General features: G+C 38.2%; 1 protein-coding gene across 3 annotated transcripts in view; it reads left to right on the top strand.

Annotated features, from left to right (window-relative positions):
- Nucleotides 1-22,113, top strand: part of KLHL2 (kelch-like family member 2) — a 79,024-nt gene that overhangs the window by 43,324 nt on the left and 13,587 nt on the right. For all 3 annotated transcript variants that reach the window (XM_005860507.2, XM_014534980.1, XM_014534981.1), the window contains 5 exons: nucleotides 267-429; nucleotides 8,706-8,815; nucleotides 11,900-12,016; nucleotides 13,424-13,573; nucleotides 18,523-18,640. In XM_005860507.2, the coding sequence (XP_005860569.1) occupies nucleotides 267-429; nucleotides 8,706-8,815; nucleotides 11,900-12,016; nucleotides 13,424-13,573; nucleotides 18,523-18,640 (658 nt within the window). The remainder of the gene's footprint in view (nucleotides 1-266; nucleotides 430-8,705; nucleotides 8,816-11,899; nucleotides 12,017-13,423; nucleotides 13,574-18,522; nucleotides 18,641-22,113) is intronic.

The following is a 22,113-nucleotide window of genomic DNA, read 5'->3' as shown; positions in this document are numbered from 1 at the left end:
AAGAACCATTAAATCTAATATGATCTAATTGCTCTTATATTCTTATGACTAAGGAAGGACCTTTGAAAGATTCTATAAAAATTATGAGGAATGTGAAGAGGCATCACTCTTTTTTTTTGCAAATAATCTTTAGATTACTTTTTTGTGTATGGGTCTGGATGCAAATCATAAGCTGTGGCTGGACCGCTTGTGCCCTCTGTAGAAGCAACAAATAGTGACAGTGTTTCTCCAGCAGTTGCCTTACCATGCTTACTTGTGTGTTACAGGTGCTTCTTCCAGCTGCTGGTTTGTTACAGTTACAGGATGTGAAGAAGACTTGCTGTGAATTTTTGGAATCTCAGCTTCACCCTGTCAACTGCTTAGGAATCCGGGCTTTTGCGGATATGCATGCATGCACAGACCTCCTGAACAAGGCCAACACCTATGCAGGCAAGTCGCATAGACCTCTGCTGAGTTAGAGACCAGGAGCAATCTGGAAAGCTTGAATTTTGAAGTGAATCTATAGTGATTTCTGGAAAGTCATGTCCTGTTTCTGGATCTGGACTTTATAAGAAGACATTTAAAATGTTATAATGGTAGCACAGTATAATTGAATCATGTTCATAAAATTCTGAACTTGAAAAGAAAAACACTGTAAATTGGTATTGAGCCTAAGTAATAGAATACCTGATTTTATGCAAGTTTTGAATCCCTATGTATTTGTCTTTCAAATTTTCAAGTTAATAGTCATTGTTTGCATAGGAAATGAAGTCATTTTATCTCTGTGGCTTTTTACACCCTCCTCTTGAATACATGAAGACAGCCTTGTTGCTTAAAAATCTTTAAAGCAATGAAGATCTAGATGCCTTTGGGTGGAGTAAAAAAGTAGATCCAATAAAAACAAAAAACTGGGGAGAAAAGAAAAGTAGATCCAGCCCTGGTCCATGTTGCTCAGTGGTTAAGAGTGTTGGCCCGCCTACCAAAGGGTATCGGGTTTGATTCCTGGTCAAGGGCACGTATCTGGGTTGTGGGTTCACTTCCTGCCGCCTGGTTGGGGCACATGAAGGAAGCAACCAGTCAATGTGTCTCTTTCACATTGATGTTTCTCTCTCCCCCTCTCTTCCTCTTCCTCTCTCCTCCCCTCCCCCCCGCCTCCTTCTACTTTCTCTGAAAAGCAATGGAAAAGACATCCTCAGGTGAGGATTAACAAGAAAAAAAAGAAAAGAAAAGTAGATCCAACCTGGGCAGCCCTCTCCTTAGACAGTGGGTTCTAGGATCTTGTGCCAGCATCCTCTCCCTCGGCAGAGGAAGGGCTTATTGCTGTTGTCGAGGAAGCCATGGCATGGTTGCTATGTAGGACCCTCAGCTCCCCCTCTCTGGGGAGGAGAGATTCTTGTTATAGCTTTGGATGTAGCGAAAGAACACAAAAGTAACCAATAATTTATTTTGCTTTGAGTTTATAAACATTTAAATATATATATATTAAAAGTGATTATTAGGAAGTTTGTATTTTTTTTTAACCATCTTTCTGGAGGATAAACCTTTTGGAAGTTACAGTCCACCATCAGTCCTCTGTATCTGTGAGACCCAATAGGGACAGTTACTATAGGACCTTCCGTAACCATTGCCCCTTAATTAGCTCTGTAGCCCCTACTTCTTCCAGCCTTCAAAGGTGAGAGCCCTTCATCTAATCTCTGCTCCATCGTGTTTACTTTGATGAGTAAGGGACATCTTGACACATGGACCTGGGCAAAGGGTATGTGTGTGGGGGCGCCTGGGGGTGTGTGTATGTGTACGTGCCCATGCACATGCAGAGCATTGGAAAGGAGAATTATTCCCGGAACTCCTTTTGCATTTTTCCAAGAAATAATGGTATAAGGTGGTTAGTTGAAAACAAAAAGCCACAGTGCTTCAGTAAAACATAATAGGTCCAATAAATTTGAGCTTTATAGATTTCTGTAGATTGGCCTGACTGCCCTTTAAAAAATTGTTTCAGTAGGAAAATGTGATCTGAGTTCCAGAAAGCTTGTTTACAGATAAACTTTTAGAACACAACCCTTTTGTAAGTTGGGGAATGCCTGTAATGTGTAATGATATTCATGAAATCTGTGGGATGAGGCATTTTAAGAAAAACCAAAGACAAATTAGAATCCACTGATGTGTTTCCATACAACCAATTCTCTTCTTCAGCTAAATAGAAAATATTTCTTCTAAATCCGTAAGATCCATCAACTACTAGACATAATGTGCCTGTTTTCAGTGATTTGTATCAGGTAAATCAAGGAAGCATATGTATTTTTTGATAATTTTTCTGCATAAAGTAATCACTATTTAACATTGTATCTTCCTTGGGCTGCTAGTTGTCTCCAAAGTGCTTGATAAACATTACTGACTCTGAAGAGATGGGTAGGGAAAGAATGAATAAAGCAGGATTGATGCAAAAGATGTCCAGACCTGCTTTACATGATGTACTTACTAGATCGCATAGTTTTACTCTGTCAGAAGGAACTCATTTACTCTGCTTTCAGGAAACAGATTTTGTTAATTCTTTCTTTTATTTAAAATCTTAACTTTGTTACAGTATGCTATAAAAGATGAACAGTTTTCCATCAATATTAGAACACCTCCATATCTTAGTTTCTAGAGTCCTTCTTTGTAATTATGCCAAGGATTTTTTGTGGAAAAATTATTGTCACTTTCAGCTAAATTATAAAGAAAAATTGGATTTTCATTTTGAATGCATTCTTTTAAATCAAAGTCTGGTCTTAAAGGATGTACTGCTATTAAACCATACTCCTGAGTCTTTGTGTGTGTGTGTGTGTGTGTAAGGAATAATGTATTTAAGTGCCGGCAGCCTGAGAAGATGGGGACTCTTGTCCCAATGACCATCTTAACATCTCAATGCAGGCAGAGGTTTATAAGGAGGGAGAGAGAAAACAGGACAGAGAGATTAAGGGGAGAGGGTTGAAAAGTTCTCTGCATGCAGACCAGCACAGTCTGTTCGGATAAGGAAGGATGCGAAACTGGTCAAGCAGTTTCTGGTGTGCATCATGGTTTTACGGTTGAAGGTCAGCAAATCTCCCAGAGCTGGAATGCCTGAAGGTCAGAGTCTGTATCTTTTGAAGTTAGGTCCTAGAATTCAGTTTATTACAAAAGGATTTGACTCGGGAACAGGCCAGGCGGAGGAAATGCACAGGGCAAGGGATGGGGAAAGGGCGCAGAGTCTCCGTGCCCTCTCGGGGTGCACCCACATCTCCACATGTTCACCAGGTAGGAAGCTGCTCCAGAGTCTTAAATTTGCTTGAATTTCTTAAGTTTACAAGCAATATTTTATAATATGATTTATTATGAAAAGCTACAACACATAACAAATAGAGTAATACTCATTATCCAATTTTAAGAGTTGTCAACTCACGGACAATCTTCCCTCTACACCCCTCTGTACGTACTGGGGAGGTGGGTCAGAGGGTACCACCTCCAGACCATTGTTCTGTCACTGTCACCATTCTGAGCTCTGCACTGGCTGGCTGTACTTGATTTCCACTGCCCTCAGCAACTTCCACATCTGTACCGTTGGCTCCCTTGCCCCTTTCCTAGTTCCTCGTGACCACCGTCTTTCCTCCACAAACATACTTGCCACCTTAGACCACAGTTCCAGGGCACAAAGGGCCTGGTTGGGATTTGGAATTCCAAGGTCTCATCTTCTGTGCTGACCGTATTCCTCCCTTCTCCCGGGCTTGTGTTTCTTCATAAACCTGTGCTCAGCTATCTCTTAGCTGCTCAGCTGAGACCCAATGGTCAGTCATTTCTTAGCTACCATCTTTATGTACCTGGCATAACCCAAACGGCGGTGGGTGATAACAGGACCAATAAAATTTAACCTCTGCTTACAAGGAGTTTATAGGCCAGTAATAGTCAACTCACACCTAAATTTAGTATATTCAGATTGTGCCCTATTTTCTGTAAAAGCAGTTCTCATAACATTTTCTTCTGAAATCAATTTACTTCAATCGTGTGCCACCTTTCCATAATTTAGTCTAGGAACCACTGCGTGGGGTAAACACCTGTCAAAACAAGCTCATGCATATGAAAGCTACCCTCTATGTTGAAAGAGTGGTTTTAATAACAGCATTACTACTCTTGACGGTGTGATATGCATACCAAAGAATAGGTGCTGATTATTCAAGGGTCTGTTGTAACATTAATTGACTGACACAGAAAATTCTTTGGAGAACTGTGAAAGCATTTGATATATAGCACTTCTAGATTGAATTCGTGTAGACTTGAATGACACTTCTTAAAAGGATTAATCATTTTTATATTCTCTCATTCATTATGGCCCTCATTTATGCCCTAGCAAACCACAAGTATTCTTTTTTAAAAAAAAATATATTTTATTGATTTTTTACAGAGAGGGAGGGAGAAGAAGATGGATAGAGAGTTTGACACATCGATGTGCTTCCTGCACACTCCCTACTGGGGATGTGCCCGCAACCAAGGTATATGCCCTTGACCGGAATCAAACCTGGGACCCTTCAGTCCACAGGCCGACGCTCTATCCACTGAGCCAAACCGGTTAGGGCCACATGCATTCTTTCTGCTCTTCTTTGTTGACAGTTTTTCTAGCTGAGATGAGTGAGCTGTGTTCAGGTTTCATCAAAACTGTGTGTTAATAGAACTGCTGGAGATATAGAAATGCATTTTTTTCCTAGAAACTAATAGTGTATTCAGAATCAAAGAATTATAGTGTGTTAGCTCTTGTAGGGAACCTTAGCATTTATCTAGTCTAACACTTTCGTTTTATTAATTAGGAAAATGAAGACTAGAGATATCTTTATTTTCCCCCACACACTTTGTCTTTCAGAGGTGAGCTGTTTGTGGATCTAAAATACTGTTGTTATCCATGCACTTACCCTGGCTTCTCAGATGAGAATCTAGATGGGGTATAGAGGGATTAAGGACTTCCACGTGGCATTTAATTTTGATAAAGAAGGTGCTTAGAAATCAGACTATTTGTACCTTATCACCACGTATATACAAAACAGAACAAGCAAAACTTTGGACTTCTGTTGTTGAATTCATTGACTTAATTTGGGATGAGGGATCTGACTTGGTGTGATAAATCCTAGGAATTGCCTTTCATTTCTTTCTTTTTTTTTAATCCTCACTTGAGGATATTTTTTCCATTGATCTTTAGAGAGAGGGAGAGAGGGAGAGAGAGAGAGAGAGAGAGAGAGAGAGAGGAGAGAGGCATCAACGTGAGAGAGACACATTGGCTGGTTGCCTCCCACGAGTGCCCTTGATCCTTCCACTGAGCAAAACTGGCCAGGGCTGTCTTTCATTTCTTGATAAGCTTATCTTATTTTCAGAAGGGAAGCAAACAGGAACATTCAGCTGTAGAGAATAAAGAGAAGCCTTCTATTCTATATAAGGAAGAATGCATATATATATATGTAAATATATATATATATATATACTATATATACACACATATATATATAATGTATGCACTACATATATATTTAATACATTTTGCATATTTATGGCATAGTCTATGCCACTGGGAATTATGTCCTTTTGCAATTATGGGATTTGTTCAGAGAGATGGAATTGATTATTGAATGGTAGTATAACTAGGTTGGCTTTACTCAGTGACAGTGGTAAACAATTAAAGGAAAATTACTAGTGTCACCGTGAAAGCTCTGTGCTAGAAACAGAATAATCTGTCAACTTGTGAGTGAAAGGAGTGGAAACAATAGATGAGGTTGGTAACAGAACTAGATGAAGATAGGAGGTGGCTGAAGCAAGATTGTGGATATGGGAACTAACCCTGGATATAAGTAGAGGAAGAAGCCTAAATGCTGAGAAGACTTGCTCTTTAGCATTACATTTTAAGTAAATGCTTTGTTAGGTACATTTTAGTGTGTGTGTATGTATTGCCAGTATACAATAGCTGCTAATTTTGACTGTACCTTACTGAGGTATGGTAAGCTGAATAAAATCTCATTTAGTAAAAGGAAAGAATTTCTTATCTTGGCTTTGTGACTTCTATTGGGCAAACCAATCCAAAGATGTTAAGGTTTTAGTTGATAGTGTATTCAACAGAAATTGATAATGTAATTGTGTCCTGAACGGTGTAAAATGATTGTCACATTTTGTTCTGCCCAGATCAGACCATATCTATGAGATCGAGTTCATTTTCAGGTTACATGTTTTGAGAGCGATGGATGAACTGAATCCCAGGAGAAGCCTCAGGGTCTTTAACAGGGCTGTTGAAAGGCATCTCTCTCCTGGAGGCAGTTAGTGATGACTGGAGGAAGTGACTACTACTTTATTTTATTTTATTTTTTTAAATAAATCTTTATTGTTCAGGTTATTACAGTTGTTCCCCTTTTTCCCCCCATAGGGTCCCCTCCACCCAGTTCCCACCCCACCCTACCCCCCCACTGTCCTCATCCATAGGTGTATGCTTTTTGTTGCCGGGTCAAAGGTCATACACATGGAAAATGTAGCTATTTCCATCTGCGATGTGTCCCTGTGCTCGGAAAGGTCTCTCACGACTTGTTCACGCTCTACTCAGAAAGGGTACGGAGACACGTAATGGCTTTTTAAAATAATGTGTCCTCTTATGTTTAAAATGAGGATTTCACTACCAAAAGTGAGGAGAAAGCAACACTACAGCTGCTCTCACCCCTCTCATCCTTCCAGTGATAGTTGTTCGTGGGGCTGCGCGCTGGTTCGCGGGCCGTCCACGAAACCATCTGGGCAACTCACGCGGTTCCGCCAGCTTCCCAGGGGCCGTCTCAGCCTCACAGGGGCCGTCTCAGCCTCACAGGGACCGTCTCAGCCTCACAGGGGCTGTCGCAGCCTCGCAGGGGCTGTCGCAACCTCGCAGGGGGCGCCGCATCCCACATTGGAGGTGAAGGTGCAAGACAGAAGCTCCTCTCGCTGTCTCTCCTGCTGCTCCCTTGTGTATCGCCGATGCTGGAAGTTTCTGAGAGCAGTCTGCAGGTGCTCGACATCATACTTTAACTGGTCAACACGAAGTTTGTTATTCTGTCTTTTGTTGGGCAGCTCCTTGATGGACAAAATCTCTAGGCATTCTTGCTGGCTGAATATCTGGTATGCTTGCTTGGATTTCATTTTCTACTAAGTGCACAGACTGCTTGTCTGCCGTCTCCCGGCGTCCCATGTGAGACTGGATCTGGTGCACTTGCTTGTGCGTTTGCTGGTACAGCGGTTCCATGTTGCCGGCCCAGCCGGGTCCGGCTCCGGCTTCCTCCGAACCTGATTCTGCTTCTTGAGTGTGTCCCTTATGGATGCGAGGAGTTGAAATCTGCAGTTTGTTGGATTAAGCTGCAAAAGTGCAGGTGGTTCCTTTTATGCCACTGGCACAGCTTGGGTGGGGATGTAAATTGAGTAGGGCGGGGTCTCAGGGAGTCACCAGGGCGGAGCAAACAGCAATGGCGTCTCTGCGACTCCTCGCCTCTCCACGATTCCGCGTCTCCGCGTCCCCGAGTGCCGGCAAGCAGCTCCGCGAGAAAGCCACCCTTGCTTTCCGACCCGCTGCAAGGCCGTCCCGCCCCTCCCCGTAGGGGTCTGGGACCTCAGAATCCCGCTCCAAACAAGCTCAGTGGATTCGAGAGTTTGTAAACCCTTCTGATTGAAAAAAACCGCACATCCAGATGCAGCCCGCCTGGCGCGCGACTCCGTACCTCTGTTCTTGGCGCCTCTGCATATCCTACTCAGTCTCAATGCTCTTCTTTCTTTCCTTCCAGTTGTAGAACTTCCACTGGGCCAGCTTTCCCATGGTTCTGAATGATAGCTGTTTTGTCTTATAGTTGGTAGTTTCAATGTTGTTGTGGGAGGCAGCACGCACAGGTCTATACCTTACGCCGCCATCTTGGTTCTCAGTGACTACTACTTTAAATGCAAAGACAGCATTGCAAAACTCCAAGGAACAAAAAATGAAGGACCTATAACACCACAAAAGGCTCACTGCAGTCTTCCAGTAACTGAACCCAAAGACATGGAGATCTATGATTTACCCATTAAGAATTCAAAATAGCTATTTACGGAAACTTAAGGAGCTCCAAGAAAACACAGAAAGACAATTCAACAAAATTAGGAAAACAGTATATGACAAAAGGACAAGTTTACCAAACAGAAATTCTGGAGTTGAAGAATTCAGTGAATGAAATAAAAACTACACTAGGGAGCATCAGTGACAGATTGGATCAAGCAGAATCAGCTAGATTGAAGACAGGAACTTTGAAACTCCCATCAGAGGAGAACAAAGAAAAAACATTGACAATTAGTAAGAAAGCCTTTGATACCTATGGGATACCAAAAGGACCAATTTGAGTTCTAGAAGTAGAAGGCTATTGAAAGAAAGCTTATTGAAAGGAAAATGGTTGACAGCTTCCCAAATCTGGGAAGAGGTTTGGATATTCAAATTCATGGAGCTCATAAGTCACCAATAAAATTTCTCCATTATTTTGCATGTGGATATCGAGTTTTACCAGCATCATTTGTTGAAGAGACTATTCATTTCCCGTTGAGGGGGGTTGGCACCCAAGTTGAGATCATTTGCCTTGAGGAAGAACAGTTTTGTTTTGTTTTCATTATTGGATTAGGTTAAGAAAAACCCCTTCTTTTTTAAACAGTTTGAAAGTATGATAATGGAATATTGGTGTTAATAGATTTTCTTTTTAACCTCCAAACAGAGCAACATTTTGCAGATGTTGTACTTAGTGAAGAATTTCTCAATCTCGGCATTGAACAAGTGTGCAGCTTAATCTCAAGCGACAAACTGACCATATCCTCAGAAGAGAAGGTAAGTATATATGTTTTCCCCCAGTATATAGTGATGTAGTATTTTTCTTTTCCTTATTTCACTTTGGTAGCTGTGATCCTGTATGTGTAGTGCCAGCCAGTGATCTTTGATCTGAAAGTTAAGAAATTTGTTGATTGTCTGTGTAAATTACTCTGTTTCTTCGCTCTTAGGAGATGTTGAAAACTGTTAGGCATTAGAGTTTTGTACTTGACCTCTATGGGAAGGACTTGCACACATTAAACTGTCTGAAACAAGTGCCTTTTGGGAACTGGGTTTCTTCCCACAGCTAGAGGCCTATAAGAATTGTGATCTAAAGGCAGTATTTCTCAAATCAAAGTAATTGTACCACCATGTACCTTGGAAGAAGTTACCCTGGGTGGCAAAGTTTAGTTGCTTTCAGACTGAACATCCTTGATTGTCCTCTTCACTTAGAGTGGTCCCCTGTCACTTACATCCCAGCCCTACCAGGGCTCCTCCCGTCCAGAGCACCGTGCAGCGCTTCATCTGCTTGTAGCCTCTGTCTCTCCACATTTTGGGTTATTTTTGTCAGCCACCTGCACTGTTGTTAGGGGTGGTGGGAGCTGCTTCTCCCAGTGGTTTTTCTCTTTGGGTAGGTTTTGTAGCCCAGGGGAATCAGGGCACCAAAGTTTGTGAACATACTATGTTTGGAGGAAGTAAAACTGGAACTTTTTCTTTGTGTACTTTGCATCTAAAGTTGTGTAAACTTTCGTTCTATTCCTCATACCAGAAACTGTTATAGAGTCTTAGGTACAAGAAGATGAACAACATAGAATTCTTGGCTCATAGATTAGAGGGACAACCAGTGGGGTAAATGAATACAGAATGCTGTAGAGCAAGCATGTCAAACTCAAAGGCTAACATGGGCCAAATAAACAAGGTTTAAGTTTATGTGGGTCACAAAAAAACAAAAGCTTCAATTTTCATAGAAAAAGGTTTATTTCGATAGAGACATGCTGAATACAAAGGGCTGAAATATGAGTAATCATTAACATAAAATAACATAATATTTTAATAAAAATTAATATTCTTTCTTGAACATGAACTTACCAGACACTGAATAACTGCACAAATGAATAAGCGTAATGCAAATAAACCTATTTTTCTTGTTCTCTGAAAGCAAAATATTTCCTGTTGTGCACACCAAGCAAGTCAGTACAAGACTAATGATGTGGCAATCGGCTGCTAAAATATTCGCTGCCAGAATTAGTGGAGAGAAACGGTGCACCTCTCCGTAAGGCGCATAAGGGAAATGAATGCAACACAGTTGTAGTAATCAGTCATTAGCGAATGTTGTAGTTCTTTACTAATAAATATGTATAACAGGATATTGTAAAAACTAAGTTATGAAATTTTTATTAAAATGTTTCTTACATTCCATTATATTTGGCTGGGGCGCGAGTTTGACATGCTTGCTGTAGAGGGTACTATAGGAGCATTTAATTATTCCTTTAATGGTGATGGTAGTGAGAGTTCAGCTTGGTCCAGATATATGATTCAAGTTTTAAAAAATGAGTTTGAGTTTGCCATGGAAATGAGGATGGGTGGGAAGGGGAAGGACATTCCAGGTAGAGAGAACAGAACATGTAGGTGTAAAGAGGTGTGAACGAATAATTTCATGTAGTTGGTTCAGTAGGATTAGAGTTTAGAATATGTTTGGCCGGATAGTAGGAGATGAGATGGGAACATGACATAATAAAATGTCTTCTCAGCCATATTAAAGAAAATTGACTTCATCCTAGTGATGCAGAACCTCTAAAAAGTTTAAGCACTAGGAGAATACTTGCATTAGAGAAATGAAGGCTCTTGTGGTTTTCTGTTGCTGCATCACAAGCCACTCTAAAATATAGTGACATAGAACAATAACCGTCTTACTTTTCTTACAATTCCGTGGGCAGAATTCATGCAGGGCATATAGGGACAGCTTGTCCCTGCTCTACAGTGTCAGGGGCTTCAGATGTCTGGCATGGTTCTGCTGGAGCCATATATCTGGGGCTGTAGCCTTTCTGCACATCGCATCCTGTGTCTGGAATATCCAAGATGCTCCTTCACTCATTTGTCTGGCTTAGTAAATATCAAATGAAAGGTACTAACTAAATATATAAAAGTACTATTAAAGTACTTATTAAATTAAAAGTAGACCTACCACTTGATCCAGCAATCCCATTTCTGGTTATATAGCCAACGAAAATGAAAGCAGGGTCTCAAAGAGGTATTTGCACTCTCATGTTCATTGCAGCATATGCACAATAGCCAAGATAATGGAAACAACTTAGTGTCCATCAACAGATGAATGGATAAAGAAGATGTGGTGTGTATATACAATGAAGTATTGTTTATCCCTGAGAAAAAAGGAACTGCTACCTTTTGTGACAACATGGATGGACCTTGAGAGTGTTACAACACTAAGTGAAATAAGTCACACAGAAAGACAAATACTGTATAACATCACTTGTGCTGTATGTGGAATCTAAATAAGTTGAACTCTGAAATAGTAGAGTGAAGGTTACAAGGGGTTGGGTGGAAGGGTAAATGGGAAGATGTTCGTTAAAGTGTACAAACTTCTAGTTATAAAAGGATGAATAAATTCTGGGGATATAATATGTAGCATGGTGATTATAGTTAACTGTATTGTAGTATATGCTTGAAAGTTGCTAAGAGCAAATCTTAAATGTCCTCACCACAAAAAAGAAATGGTAATTGTGTGATATGATGGAAGTATTAGCAAAAGCTACGGCAATATATAAATCATTTTGCAGTATATAAATATATTAAATCAATACCTTAAGATTGTATACTTTAAACTTCACAATGTTATCTATCAATTATATCTGATTAATTTCAGAAAAAATAAAGTATTTGCTAAACAACAAATAAAAAAAGGAAAGAATTTGAGTGACTGGCTTTTTAAGTATCACAAGTCAGGATTTTGGAAAAAAATTGAGCCATGGGTTAAACTTGGATCATAAGCAAAAGTTGTGTTATGAAATGTAGTCTTATATTTTATTCAGTTGCCTTGGTACATAACTCATTACTTATTTTCCTTTCCCCCATATTTTCCACAAGGTATTTGAAGCAGTAATAGCTTGGGTAAACCATGACAAGGATGTAAGGCAAGAATTTATGGCTCGGCTGATGGAACATGTACGGTTACCTTTGCTCCCTCGGGAATATTTAGTTCAGGTAAAAGCATTTGCAAAACACATGAATACACGTGGCACCGTGTCACTGGGCTGACTGCATGTAGATCCCTGTTACAAAATGGTGCGAGTGGGGCGAAGGACAGAGGGCAGTCAAGGCACATGCAGTCCTTGGTCTGCTCTCTCTCAGGCCATCCCCATTCTTGTACATTTGTTTGCCCTCTCTCTAAGTGGGTAAGCAAGTACTAGAGCTTATCCAGGTGGTGTTTGTGGGCATTTACTTATATATGTAAATAAACACCTGTGGCTCTGCCCTGCTGCTCTGCATCTTGTTTGCTTTCCTTTGATAGCTTCTTCTAATTGCTGTGCAGAAATGGAATTCGACACTCTATACCAGCCGTGGGCAAACTACGGCCTGCGGGCCGGATCCGGCCCGTTTGAAATGAATAAAACTAAAAAAAAAAAAAAGACCGTACCCTTTTATGTAATGATGTTTACTTTGAATTTATATTAGTTCACACAAACACTCCATCCATGCTTTTGTTCCTGCCCTCCGGTCCAGTTTAAGAACCCATTGTGGCCCTCGAGTCAAAAAGTTTGCCCACCCCTGCTCTATACCGATACTGTTAAATTCTACTTTGTAATTTCACAGTGGCATGCCTTTGATTTCTATCTTTATTTCTAAGCTGAGAAAAACCAGGTTATTTGAAATAAATAGGTATAAATGGCTCTTTAGTAGTCTCTAAACAAATTTTAAGTTTACTTTTTTATTGTTGGCATCCTACTAGGTACATTTCCATGTTTTTATAATTGAACCCATCTGAAGAAGCATTTTTTTTTTTCATTAAGAGATGAGATTTGAGCATTTCAGGGTTTCTCAGAGCCTCATTATTTTTTGTGATCTGTGAAATCATTGGTACTCTGCTGTTAAGAAAATGAACAGAAAAAACCTGTTCTGCATTTGAGGCCAGGGATAACAAGGACAAGACTTACTTGTGGTGTAGGCCCATTGTTATAAAGTATTTTGAATATCTTTTCTGACTATCTGCCGTCTTGAGTTTGAAAAAGATTGTCTTTAATTTATTAATATTGCCTACTCCTGAAGGACTCATCTAAATTATTTTTTCTTGTTTTTGGTACTATGTGACTTGATGTTTAAAGATAAGAAATAGGTGGATATAACATTATCTAAAGATTATTCTATAGCTGATATTGACATATAATTTTCATTACAGTTCTTTATTACTTATATATGTTTTTCTCTGCAGACCAGATACTTGAGCAATTTTTGGCTTCATTTATTTCTCTCAGTGATATTCTAACTGTAACTTTTAGGCTGAATTAGAGAGGATAGTTACTTCCTTTTTTCCTCTTCTTTACTATTGTTTCTTTGGCAGTTTTATTATGAAATAGCTGTCCCCTCATGGGGTTGTGTGATTTTTTCTCACAGAGGGTGGAAGAGGAAGCACTGGTCAAGAATAGCAGTGCTTGCAAAGATTACCTCATTGAAGCCATGAAGTATCATTTGCTGCCAACAGAGCAGCGTATATTAATGAAGAGTGTCCGGACCCGGCTGAGGACACCCATGAACCTTCCCAAAGTAGGATCTATTGTTTACACTTATTATTATTTCATCTAAAAGGCTTAGTGAGGTGTGAATATTTTTACTCATCTGGATTTCCATGCTTTATTGTTTTAGTTTCCCTGCAACAGACAATGTACCTAGGAATTCATTTCTGTGTATATAATTCAACTTCTCTATTAATTTTGTCTCTGGAGGTTGGGGATAGCGGTTCATTTAATTTTTATAAGCTGCATGATGTCACTCTTCTGGAATAGACCGCAGCTGGGTTTTGTCTCTGTAGAGTTTTATTATCTCTAGTTATAGTAGAAAGGAAAATCAGGCTAGATGGAAATTCTTTGTAAGCTACGTGGGGTGGATAATAACTGAAAACCAAGTGATTTCACAGAATTACATATTAGAAGTAAAGATGATAAAACAGCTTGCTTAGTTTCATTTCCATCCTATTCTCTGTTGTATACTATTTGATGGTTCATCCACACATCATATGTTGCCATTTCAGTGTAGATTTCCCATATGATTTTCCAGATTTCCAGTGTTCATGTTTTCCTATGTGAAAGTTTCATACTCTACTTTATATTTTAATTGAAGCCATTCGTGTTTTACTGTTTTAAATCTCCTTATGAAATAACCCATCATTTCTGTCTCTCTGGTTGTAATTCCTTCTCTCTTTGCCTCTTTTTGGTACTAGAAGACCAACACTCTAAGCACCATTTTGTGTATGGTCTAAGCAGAATGATCCATGATATCATGCTTTTATTTATGTATTTATTTTTAGCTCTTGTGTGTGTTTGGGGCAATGACGAATGAAGAAATAAGAATTAATCTGTTACCCATTGTTTTCTTACCTCATCTTTAGTTATTACTCTATCCTTTCCATTAAAGTATGTCCTTTAAATTATTTCACTTTAATGTCTTGTTTAGTGTTTTTTCAAGTTTTTATTTTTGGAATCTACATTTTTAATTGCTTCAAATTTGTATCAGTATGGTATTGTTTTTTCTGTTTTCCCAGTGTTAACAACAGTTCTCAATTTAGAAGTAATAGCATATTTTGCCAGTGTGCTATTTACTTTTTCTATATCATTAGTAAATATTTTAATTTAGAATGGACCTAACACTCTGCTTGGTGACACCTCATTAGAAATAGCCACTCACTGACATAGTCCATTTATAGAACATTTCAGTCCATATGATTATGTTTATTATCTAAGCCAAAAAGAAGTGATTTGGCATATAATGTCTGATGAGATTCAGGGTGAAATAGATTCTAATTTGGCATGATTTTTTTAAACATCTCTCTGTGTGTTATTCATCATTTTGTTGGAACCTAGAAGTTTGAATGCTTTTCTCAAAATATTCTAAATTTTACTGACAATTATTATCACTTTAAAGGTATTTACAAGGCATTCACTTCCTACCATTTTGAAAATTGGTATTTGCCTTTTTTAAATTTTCTGATCTCTCCTCAGTTCTCCAAGATTTTTCAAAAATAATTGTAAGTGGCTCAGTAAGTACATTAGCTAGTTCCCTTAACACCTTAGTATGCATGCCATCTGGGTCTGCTGATTTAATAAATGTTTACATTTTCCAAATACCCTTTTACCTGCTTTTATAATTAGTCATCTATATAAGTCTTCATTACTTCATATTTGTCCATATTATTTGTCAGTTTTTGCTCTTAAAAAATAGATTTATAGATTTATAAAAGTATTCATAGTGTTGGCTCATTTAAATGACCTTTTTTTTTTAAATGCTAGCCTTTTCAGCTTCCTTCTAAATCGTTTGCTTTATCTTTAATACTTTTTAAACAGTTCATCTTTGTAAAAGATCTCTTCTTAACTTGTATATTCTCTCTAATGGAATCTTTAGCTTATCTATCATTAGCTGTGCTGCAGAGATTTTGGGGGTAAAAACTAATTCTTTTTTAAATTCTGAAATAAACATGTCACTTTTGAAACCTTCTAAAGTTTTTGGCAAAATCCCATCATGTATTTTATTTTCTCCTTTGTAGAGTGGTGATCATCTGTTAAGTTGACATTGTTTCTGAGCTTCTCTAGTTGTAGCTTTGGAGTGGCCCTTCCAATATTATACCTTTGGATTTCTCAGTTCTTAGCTTTTATTTTGTGGTGGTTATGCTGATCAATGGAGGTTCTCTTTTATTCTGCTTCTCAGGGTGGCTAGGGAGGAGGAGCAGCAGCAGTGGCAGAAAGCAGTGAGCTACACTATTGCTGTGACTTTGTACTTGCATGATCTGTCTCAAAATTTATTTACCTACACATATTTTTGAAAAGGTGCTTGTGTTAGATGCTCTTTCAACAGCACTATTTATCATTATAGAGTGGTTATATCCAAGATGAATTCTAAGTACGTAGGTAAGAATGAAACAAAGATTGATTTCTTATGCTTACATATTTCATAGTAATGATAAGTCAAATCAGACCAACTGTGGCATTAGTGCTGAGGAAAGTTTGCAACATTTTGATATCTCTACCACAACAATGACTTAGTACTTTTATATTAGGCTCTGATTCCATGTTCTCATGCTAATTTTCATGGATGATTTTTTAAATATATGAAACATTAGGTTTGCATCTTCAGTAAACAGTATTGGGATTGTATAAGGCACTCTTGGATTTGGGCATTATAATGAAGAACCATATATGTTTTGCTACTGGACTTCATTGTTAGCTTCTTTTTCTCTTTGGAATCTGTATTTTTACAAATGCTATAATATTATTTCTGCATATATTTTTTATGTTTTACTCAATATTTATTGAGATTTGCAATTGGAAAATTATGGAACTTGATTTTTTTTAGGGGACAGGTTTTTAAACTAATATTTGCTAGGTGAAGAAAATAAAAGAATAAAGTTCAATTGGCCTACATTCAGGATAGTCACTTGAATATGTTTAACTCCCTACCCCTTGCTTTCCTTAAGTATGTCACATTTAGTTTCTCCATACAAACAGGTCTTCCCAAATCTCTATTCCTTTAAATTAGCATAAGTAGTTTGGTGTTTTTCAAATGAGATCAGGTATTTTTTGCAAATAACTGGGGTGTCAAAGTCATGAGTACCTATTTTGATGGTAGTAGCATAGTGGTTTTTCTCAGTTTCTTGATTTCATGCAACTATCCCTGTTGTCTTGTCTTCCCTTTAAACATTCTTCCTTGTCTCTGTTATCTCTGATTTCTGAAGTCCCAAAACCTCACCTCAGTTTTCTTCTCTTGGGTGAGTGAAGGACAGATATTACTACCATTCTCTGTACTCAGTAACACATTTTTCCTTCCTTCCTCATTTTGATGTTGCAAAACTGAACTATTACATGGAAATTATGAGCTTCAAAGCTTAAGAATCAAGAAATCGAATCAGTATTGTTTCTCAAGGATTATTTTGAAAAGTATTCCCTTCAGAATTTTTTTTTTTTTGGTTAATTTTTATCAGAGATGTTTAACCAAGTCTCTGTCAACTATTGTCTAACCTCCAAGCAGAGTTTAGAAGTTTAAACACAGATCTTTTATAAATCGCTACATACAGGGTTCATCTTACTGTTGTATTTTACTTCTGATTTTTTCCCTTTGGTGATTGGATAGGGGGGTAAGGCAGATTTTCTTTGTCAATTCTTTTGTCTTCTTTTTAAAACCTTGAAAATTCTTTCTACTCTCCAGTTAATAAATTACTAAATAGGCTTCTTTTTGGAAACGGGATTTACTCTGATTCAGGAATGATGTTTTCTGTGTGTGCATCTTTCTATAGTTCTGAGTTCAGGTAGGTCATGGCTCAGTCAAGGTTGCAGACCTCCCCTTTTTGTATGTGTGACTCATTCCATCTTTTGTTTGTTTGACTTTTTGGTTTCTTTTGAACATCTGTTTTTTCTATCATCACCTCATCTTTCCCCCAAGGTCCTTTGCCATTCTTTATAGTATTTTATACACAACATCCTTAACTTTTATGTTCTTCTGATTTGAAGGCTGTGTTTTCAGTGTTGCTGAAGTGCCTGCTTGTACTTCAGTAAAGGACAAACACAGTGACTACTAAATTCCATCTATCTCACAAGGTTCCTCCCAGATGCTTTCCCTAAATTATGGCAGTGTTCCATTTTCTGATCGGCAGTAGCAGCTAATGCCTATAGTAATTTTATATCTTTTTGGTCATATATAATTGTATATTGTTCTTGAATTACCTTATGTGTCTTGTCTCCCATAAGCTCTTGGTAGGTAGAGTCCATGTCTTATATTTCTTGTGTATAATACCTAGCACAGTTTGGACAACTACAGATGATAGATACTTAGTAAATAGTTGTTGGACTGAGTTAATTTGAAGAGATGTATAGACCTCATTTATTCTTAGCACTAGATTATTGTGCATTCATTCATTCATTATCTGTCCTATTGGTTTATTTGGGGGGCATCAAGGGAGGTCTCTTGACTTGACACCCCAGGAATCTGTGCTCTCTTGTGAACTCCATCCAATTCAACTTCTCTTTTCCAATAGTTCCCCCTCCCCCTTTTCCATCTTTCTTTTAATACCTGATTGTCTTTGTCACCTCACCTACCCACTAACATACATTTCACTACTGTTTGCTCTCCTAGACTATGGAGGTCTAATCCCTGATTGTGACAAGGCCAGGATCTGGTTTATAGCAAGCCCTATGACATATTGCAGCCTTGCCAGTGCTGACTGCCTGCTGTTTTTTGGCTTAAATACCGCTTTTGCTTGAAGGATCAGAAACTTATTTTAGTTTCTGAAATCCTTATTTTTGACTAAATGTGCTAAGGAATAGAATTGTAGTTCTAACGTGTGCCCCTTTGTTGATGTTTATTAAATGTTAATTAGGTGGGTGTTATCCCCCAGCTCACCCTCCCATCTTCATCCTAACACTCTCCACATCAGTGTCTTTGTAAGACTTTTTAAATCCCGGAATGTGCAATGGTGGTTTGTTCAAGTGCTTACATTTCTGCCCTTCCAGTTGATGGTGGTGGTTGGGGGCCAGGCACCAAAGGCTATCAGAAGTGTGGAATGCTACGACTTTAAAGAAGAACGGTGGCACCAAGTAGCAGAATTGCCTTCCAGGAGATGCCGGGCAGGTAAGCAGTTTCCTACTGCTCGGTCATTGGGAGCTTCTTGCTCAGGCCTTGTTTTATTAATTAGAAGAATCTTTATTAGAAAAGCTTTGATAAAGTGGCTATATGGTTAAACAGTGATTCAGAAGACTCGTACAACTCATTGACGTGAATAGCTGCTCTGCCTGTATCTTTACAAATCTTTCTGATTCTGTAGTATAAGGTGTAGTAGCTAGCAATTTGCTGGTTTTGTTGTTGTTTTTTTTGAAAATTTACTAGTTTATCCACTTTTTGAAGCTTAAGAATTTACAAGTTGTTTGTAATGGTCCTTACTGTTTCAGAATCACATGATCACATATAATCTACTTCAGGGCCTGGAGAAATTTTTAAATGGCTGGGAATTTTCTTAATGACTTTTGTTGACATGTTGAGAAAGAATCTTTAGGTTGGGACCTTTAGTTCTAGGAGATTCCCAACTTAGCTATAAGCCACAGTTGCCTTCTTCCCAGCATCCATTTTATAAACATTTGTTAAAATAGACCTTATTTAACAAAACTGTAATCAGAAAAGGCAGTTGCAAACTCTAAGGAGTCTTCCTGAGGCTCAAATTTCGATCCCTTATTCATAGCTCCCATAGCAAAATGAATTCTAAGTGTAATGGAACATTTCTCTTATGGTAGTACTTTAACAATACGTCTTGGAGGTTGCTACATATCAGCATAGAGTTACCACATTCTTTAAGAACTGTCTAATATTTTTGGGGGGGGGGATTTGGATGTAGTACAAATTTTACTGTGTTTTAATTGAACATTAAGATTGTTTTTAATATTATGTTATAAACAATGATAAAATGAGTTTCTTATACATACATCATTGTGTACAAATGCTAATATATTAGAGCAAGATAAAATTCTAGAACTGGAATTAAAAAGTATCCTAAGATGATACACCAATTATTATACTAACAGTAAAATATGAAGATACCAGTCTCCTAACATTCCCAACAACACCTTGTCATGAATATTTTGAGCTTCACCAATCTGGTAGGTGAAAAATGTGACCTCATTTTTCTTTGTACTTCTTTTATTATGAGGAAAGTTAAACATCTTTCCAAATTGTCAGCTCATGATTTTTGTCATTTTTTTATTATATTGTTTTATTGATTTGACAGATATATTTCTATGTTAAGGAACATAGCCTTTTTGTTTATCATATATGCTATGGATGTTTATTTGTATTAACCTTTTTTCTTTTGACTTGTTATTTTTACCACATAAATTTTTTTATCATTTTATGGAGTCCTGTACGTCAGAGTTTTGTCCTAGGATTTAAGAATTTGTTTCTTGTGTAAAAAAGCCTTACTTTAAAGTTATACGTGTATGTGTATTTGTGTGTGTGTTTATACATACATGTTTTTAAAAATACTTTTTGTGTTGAAATAATTTTACACTTACAGAAGAGTTGTAAAGATAGTACAGTGGGATCTGGTATACTCTTTCCCTATCTTATGTAACTGAAACAATTACAAAACCAAGAAATCAGTTTTGGTACATTACTGTTAACTAAACTATAGACTTTATTCATATTTAACAGTTCTTCTATTAATGTTCATATTGTTTCAGGGTTTCACATTGCATGTTGTTGTCATATATTTTTTTTTTTTTAGTCTCTTCTTGTCTGTCACATTTCCTTAGTCTTTCCTTGTTTTTCATTCCCTTGATTCGTTTGAAGGTATTTTGAAGAATGTCTCTTGCATCGAGGGACCTGGAGAGTATTATGCTAAGCAAAATAAGCCAGTCAGAGAAGGAATAGTGATAGGACTTATGTCTTTTATGTCTTCAGGAGATTTTTAACATTTTCTTCATATGGTTTCTGTTTGTTCCTTGACAGATTTATTCTTATATATATTTTATCTTTTTAAATTTTTTTAAAATTGATTTCAGAGAGGAAGGGAAAGAGAGAGATAGAAACATCAATGATGAGAGAGAATCATTGATTGGCTGCCTCCTGCACCCCCCCTACTGGGGGTAATCAAGCCCACAACCCGGGCATATGCCCTTGGCCGGAATCGAACTTGGGACCCTTTAGTCTGCAGGCCGATGCTCTATCCACTGAGCCAAATCAGCTAGGGCTATGTATTTTATCTTTATTGTTACTGTTGGATATGGCATCTTCCATGATATTTATAATTGGTTTCTTAAGTCACATCTTATTCCTGGTTTCAGGAATCAGTTTGTTTTTCATTGCACCATAAGTCATTGAACTGGACCCATTCCAAAGTGTACTGTTCATGAGTAAATTTCACCCTAATTATGTCATCAGGCCCACACCTCCTTCACATTAGACCTGAAGCCCTTTATAATCTTGGCCAGACTACTCCCTGGGAGCTTCAGTTCCCTGTAACTTTGGGGAAACTAGTTCTTCTAGTTCAAACACCTCTCCACCCAGAATGTTTGGGCAGGGGGGTGGGGGGCGGGTGAATTTCACATCATAGATTGATTCATTTATTTATTTTTCCTTGTCACTTGCTAAGCATACCATACTGTCACTAAGATATGATAGATTTTTATCTTGTTTTGTTTGTAGAGAAAGTAAAATGAATATTTCAGTGGCCCAGATTCACAGCGAACATTCCCTGGTGTTACTTATGATTTTGGATATAGAACATTTTTGTGCTGAAATATGCTGCTTGCTTTGTCACTGCTGACTAGTCCCCAGGCTCTCTCAGGAGCTCTACCGCATTTCCTGCTATCGGGGGTGCTCAGGAAGTCTAGTGGCTATCCTTAATCATTTGCTAGTTCTCTGCCTACCCAGATCATGCATTGCCCACAGCTCCCCTCAGACACTCCCGATTTACCTGAAAATGGCCTGAGTATTCATTTCTAGATTGAACCAGGGACTGAAAAGTCATTTCTTTCCCTGACAGGGAGCTGTCAATGCGCAGCTTTATTTGAATTTTGAAGTCTTTTTTTTTTCTTTATTGATTAAGGTATTACATATGTGTCCTTATCCCTACATTGGGCCCCCCCCCCACTCGTGCCGTCACCCCCTGGTGTCTATGTCCATTGGTTAGGCCTATATGCATGCATATAAGTCCTTTGGTTGATCTCTCCTCCTTACCCCCACCCTCCCCTACCTTCCCTCTGAGGTTTGAGAGTCTGATCAATGCTTCTCTGTCTCTGGATCTGTTTTTGTTCATCAGTTTATGTTGCTCATTATATTCCACAAATGAGTGAGATCATGTGATATTTATCTTTCAATGACTGGCTTATTTCGCTTAGCATAATGCTCTCTAGTTCCATCCATGCTGTTGCAAATGTTAAGAATTCCTTCTTTTTTACCGCAAGCGTGGTATTCCATTGTGTAGATGTACCACAGTTTTGTTTTGTTTTCTTTTTTATAATTTTTTTATTGTCTAAAGTTTTATATAAGTCTCCTTTTCCCCCAATTTACGCCCCCCCCCACCAGCCATTCCCACCCTGGGCAAGCCCCCGCCG

The sequence above is a fragment of the Myotis brandtii genome, unplaced genomic scaffold (genome assembly GCF_000412655.1).
Source record: "Myotis brandtii unplaced genomic scaffold, ASM41265v1 scaffold136, whole genome shotgun sequence".
NCBI classification, from domain to species: domain Eukaryota; kingdom Metazoa; phylum Chordata; class Mammalia; order Chiroptera; family Vespertilionidae; genus Myotis; species Myotis brandtii.
The sequence above is the reverse complement of the archived record's forward strand: the minus strand, read 5'-3'. Positions and strand labels throughout refer to the sequence as shown.